The sequence below is a fragment of the Chiloscyllium plagiosum genome, chromosome 20 (genome assembly GCF_004010195.1).
Source record: "Chiloscyllium plagiosum isolate BGI_BamShark_2017 chromosome 20, ASM401019v2, whole genome shotgun sequence".
Lineage (NCBI taxonomy): Eukaryota > Metazoa > Chordata > Chondrichthyes > Orectolobiformes > Hemiscylliidae > Chiloscyllium > Chiloscyllium plagiosum.
In genome coordinates this window covers 3,537,081-3,542,551 of record NC_057729.1, presented here as the reverse complement: position 1 = coordinate 3,542,551, position 5,471 = coordinate 3,537,081, and the positions used below count along the sequence as shown (strand labels likewise).

General features: G+C 45.8%; 1 protein-coding gene across 2 annotated transcripts in view; it reads left to right on the top strand.

Moving 5' to 3' along the window:
* The first annotated feature begins 609 nt into the window (after positions 1-609).
* The window catches only part of nelfcd (negative elongation factor complex member C/D), a 46,440-nt gene continuing 41,578 nt past the window's right edge, over positions 610-5,471 (top strand). The window contains exons 1-2 of one of the 2 annotated variants that reach the window (XM_043710124.1): positions 610-773; positions 2,724-2,839. In XM_043710124.1, coding sequence (XP_043566059.1) covers positions 717-773; positions 2,724-2,839 — 173 coding nt within the window. In that variant the 5' untranslated portion in view covers positions 610-716. The remainder of the gene's footprint in view (positions 774-2,723; positions 2,840-5,471) is intronic. The other variant, XM_043710123.1, reaches the window with a different exon arrangement.

Below are 5,471 nucleotides of genomic sequence, written 5' to 3'. Positions count from 1 at the left end.
TTGGGAGGGTTTAGAGGGCTTTGGGGGTCAAAAAACGTGGCGCTGGAATCTCCTGATGAAGTTCTTATGCTCGAAACGTTGACTCCCCTGCTGCTCAACCTGCTGTGCTTTTCCAGCGCCATACTTTTTGACTCTGATCTCCAGCATCTGCAGTCCTCACTTTCTCCTTTGGAGGGAAATGGGCCAAGTGCTGGCAAATGGGAACTAGATTAGGTTGAGATATCTGGTCGGCATGGACGAGTTGAACCCAAGGGTCTGTTTCAGTGCTGTGTATCTCTAGGACTGTATGACTTCAGTTGCCCAGGTCACATATATCTCTGTCTCTACACCTTTCCTCTTTCATGACAGTCTTTGAAACATATTACTGCATTTGACCCAAGCTTTTGATGAGCACGCCCTAATATTTCTTTTTATGACTTGATGCTTTATAACTTACCTGTGAAAGGCACTGAGCCCTTTGTTAGGCTAAAATCACCACGTATGTGAAATTATTATCGAACAACAAGCTCTGGTTCATAATTGCGGTGGCTGTAGTTGCTCCTCCAGTGCTGTAGATGGCACTGTAGCTGGAGGTCTGTCGTCGCTGCTGCTGGCGGCGGAGGGGGGGTCCCTGCCGCCCGGCCGTGCATCTGTTTGCGCCTCAGTCGATGGGAGAACGGTGTACTGAGCGTGCGGCAACTGGGGGCGGCGGGTGAGGAGATCTCTGGGCAAAAGGGATGAGCGAGGAGTATTTCGGCAGTGCTGCGGACTGGGAGGAGCAGGATGGCTCCATGGTGAGGATCAGGCGGCGCACCTGCACCATGTACTGTAGAGTTAGGCCGCGAATGTCGGCGAGAAGCCGTTAGAGGGGGCGGGGCTAGGGAGTTGGGCGCCTCCGGTTGAGCGGACCGGAAGTGAGGGCGAGCGCGTGGGCGGGATAATTGTGGGCGTGGCTTACCGACCTGGAGGCGGGGTCTGGTGAGAGGCTGGCAGGCAGGATGGGTGGACCAAACCCACTCGCACGTATTTAATCTTCGTTGCTCATTCCCCACAGCTCCATCTTCTAGGCATTCCTCTGTATATAATAACCTATTCCAAAAACACACACATATATATATATATATATATACACACACACACACACTGACCTGTTTCTGAGGAATCCCTACAAATATCAGGTGACCCCTATGTCTGTATGAACATAGTCCCAAGAATCTGTTTGAATTGGGGCCTTACCGCCATTCTCAGCTTCCCAAAAAGCATTCTGTTTTCGCAGGGCATGAGGCCATTGGAAGCTTCGCCAACATTTACAGCAAGACTCTGAAGTTAAAGTATTTCTGGTTGATGTGCAAGACTATGTACTACTAATTTGAAACTAGTGGCCTCAGTCTATAGTTCTTTAGTCTTTGTTGCCTCTGCCTTTATACCTGCAGTATGGCTCACTGCCCCCATTTTCTGAACTCTCTCTGGTACAGTATTGTTTCATGGACACACAGCACCTTGATACTTGCCAGTGGTAACAAAACTGATCGCTTGATTCATGGGAACATTGGAGTTCCTCCTATTACTTTTATAATCCGAACATATGTTTGCAGTATCAAATATTGGTCAGGATTGCAGACCCTGGCTCATTTTATCCTCGGCAATTTGAGTACTTCTGCTAATTTGTAACCAATCCGGTTCAAGCCACGATTGACTCTGAGATGCTCTGAAAATGACAATTGCTCTCCTTAATGGTGAGTTAGATGAGCTCATGATCACTATTATCATCGTGCTAAAATAAGCACTGCCGCACTTAGGTGGTAGTGTGGGGGTTAAAAAAAAAATGGGGGAAGCACTACCGCACTTAGGTGGTAGAAAAAAAACAATAAACGGGGGAAAACTGCCAAAAAGAAAAAGAAAAAAAAACTTATCATCGTGCTGTCAGGTCACGACATTCCTCTCATTCTGGCATCTTCCAATCTTTGTCGTTGTCGCTGCCCATTTTGCTTTCAGGTGTCAAATCCCTTGGCTCTGGAAATCTTTTCGTAAACCTTTCTGCTTCTCTGTTAGGCTTAAGGGTGGCTCACTGCTGCTTCACAGTGTCCGGGACCTAGTTTTGATTCCAGCTTTGAGTGATTGTGTGTGTGTGGACTTTGGATGCTCTCCTCATATCTGCGTGGGTTTCGGCCGGGTGCTCTGGTTTCCTCCTACAGTTCAAGGATGTGCAAGCTAGGGTGGATTGGCCATGCTAAATTGCCCATAGCGTCCACAGATTACAAGCTAGGTAGATTCGCCGTGGGAAATAGAGGGTTAAAGCGATAGTTGTTGTCTCGGTGGGATGTTCTTTGAAGGGGTCGGTGTGGACTTGATGGGTTGAATAACCTGCTTCCACACTCGGGATTCTATGATTAAAACTTGAGATCTTTGTGTTGTAATTTTGGTCACTTGTTCTAATATCGTCTTCTGTTCTTTGGTGTCAGAGTTTGTTTACTGATTCTTTCGAAGCAGTTTGGTGTATTTTACTGTTAGAGGCATCATACAAAAATATATAGATGCAACATTTTGCTCTGTCTTATCTGTACTCTTTCCTCTGTAAAATTCCTTGCTCTTGAGGGTGACTCATCCTTTTGGGTTTTAAAGCTTCAAGTTTGAAGTTTAAATCAGCACCTTCAGAAGAAGGAAAAGTAGAAACGGAGAGAAAGAGGGGAGTTTGAAAGGAAACGTGTTCCCGGCCTGACTATTAATGTGATATTCTCACACAGCACGATGAGGATGAGGGGGATGGTGAAGATGATGCAGAGGTGCAGCAGGAGTGCCTGCAAAGATTTTCCAGCCGAGACTACATAATGGAGCCACCTATATTCAACACACTGAAAAGGTAAGAGAAACCTGTAGCTATGGACAAGTTGGATACCATCACACTCAGTACTGTTTCATTCACAACCGAGACCAGCCACACTCCATACTGTTTCACTCTCAGTGCGGACAGAAGTTTACAGATTGTTTTTGTTCTCTCTTTTGAGTAAGTTTCAGCTCTAGTAGTTAAAATGAAACAGTCTTTTGTTCAGATCCTTCATTGCAGCTTGTTTCATCTGCACCTTATTGTGTTTAGCTTGCGGTTTGTAAGCAGTACACACTTTACAAGTGTTTAGACATATACAGAGGCATTCCTGTCCTATAGGATTTAACACCAATTTATAACCAGGACCTTCAACCATTTGGATGGCACGATGGCTCAGTGGTTAGCATTGCTGCTTCACAGTGCCGTAGACCCAGGTTTGATTTCAGCCTTGGGTGACTGTGTGGAATTTGCACGATCTCTCCATGTCAGTGTGGGTATCATCCGGGTGCTCTGGTTTCCTCCCACAGTCGAAAGATGTGCAGGCTAGTTGAATTGGCCATGCTAAATTTCCCCATTGTATCCAGCAGTGTTTAGGCTAAGCGGATTAGCATATAGGATATGCAAGGTTGCAGGGATAGGGTAAGGGGGCATAGCTGGGTGAGATGCTGTTTGGAGGGTTGGTGTGGACTCGATGGGCTGAATGACCTGTCCACACTGTAGAGATGCTATAAAACTTAATGTTGTAATGGAATTCCACCACCCCCCCACCCTCTCACAACCCCCCACCCCCCCACCCACAAGCCCCACAACTCCTGCCAATTATCTGTTGTTTCATAGGTGAGATCAGTTAACTTGGCATAGCAGTATTGAACATTTGTGCCTCAGTATTATATTAGCACTTTTATTCACTGGAGGATATGATGATAGAGTTAAAGGAAGAAGATTGGCAGAAGGCTGATGTGGACCAAATGGTTGCATTGACCAGTTAGACTGAATGACCTATTTCTGTGTTGTAAATACAATGTAAGAAGTCATTGGGGATCTCAATGAGTTTAAAACTAGAACAAGACTTCCACAGTCAAAAGGTGTGGTGCTGGAAAAGCACAGCCGGTCAGGTATCATCCGAGGAGCAGAAGAGTTGACATTTCGAACATAAGCTCTTCATCAGAAATCTTCCTCAATCCTGATGAAGAGCTTATGCTCGAAATGTCGACTCTCCTGCTCCTTGGATGCTGCCTGACTGGTTGTGCTTTTCTAGCGCCACTCTTTTTGACCCTGATCTCCAGCATCTGCAGTCCTCACTTTTCTCCTAGTTGATCAACTTCCACAGCTAGGAATGATTATAAAGCGTGCATCAACTGCCGGCTATCTGCGTCACGACAAGGAGAATATACCCACTCCGGGATCTAACTTAGATGTAACACATTCCAGGTCAGGTGAAATAAAATGTTTCCTTTCACAAGTATAAATATTGAAGGTATTCTCACTCCTTTAGGTATTCCTGCATCCACAAAGGAAGTCTCTTTTTACTGTGCAAAAAAAACTGCAATGCTGTAAACCGAAAAGATGTCTGTTGTGTAGAAACTCGGAAGGTCTTGCAGCATCTGTGGAAAGAGAAGTAGAGTTAGTATTTTGAGTCCAGTATGACTCCTTTTTAAGAACTGGAGAGGTGGAACAGTGATAGGTTTTATATTGTAGAGAAAAATGGGGAGGGGCAAGTGGAGCAGAAGGGAAGGTCAGGGAAAGGTTAGAGGGTAAAGTAGGTAGGAAATCACAGGTGTCACAGAACAAAAGTTGTAAGGAGTAGCAACAGTTGTGTAGAATAGAGATAGGTCTTAGTAGCAGTTGGACAGTTCTGCTGAAAGCAAACTGAGTAAACCAGATTGTGGGGTAGGGTGGGGAGGGGCACAAAAATGGAGAACAAACTTCATGCTCTGACATTGTTGAACTGAATGTTGAATCCACAAGGCTGTAAAGTGTCTAAAAGGAAATTGAGGTGCTTCTCCTGTAGTGATAGTGGGTTTGGGTTGCTATGGAATGTTGTGTGATGGTTGTGGTGGGGTACTGTGTCTAATTGATGAGATGAAACGTGCTAGGTTTTGTCAACAAAGAGCAGGTGACTTCCAGTCCTTCCCTTGGCTGATGAATCAGTAATCCAGAATGTTGAACATGATGTGGAGAATGCTTTAAGGGTGGCGGGGTGTAGTGTGTACTCTGTTTGGGAACTTCAGTATTCAATACCAAGAGTGGTTCAAAAGCACCACTAATTACGAAACTGGTGAAGCCCTAAAGGATGTAGCTTCTAGACTGGGTCCATGGCAGGTGGTGAGGCAACTAACGAGAGGAAAGAACATACTTTACCTCATCCTCACCAATCTACCTGTTGCAAATGCATCTTCGCATGAGTTTAAGCAGAAGTGACCTCCACACAGTCCTTGTAGAGCTGAAAATGTGTTGCTGGAAAAGTGCAGCAGATCAGGCAGCTTCCAAGGAGCAGGGGAATCTACGTTTCGGGCATGAGGCCTTCTTCAGGAATGAGGAAAGTGTGTCCAGCAGGCTAAGATAAAAGGTAGGGGGGAGGGGCGTTGGAAATGTGATAGGTGGAAGGAGGTTAAGGTGAGGGTGATAGGCCGGAGTGGGGGTGGGAGCGGAGAGGTCAGGAAGAAGA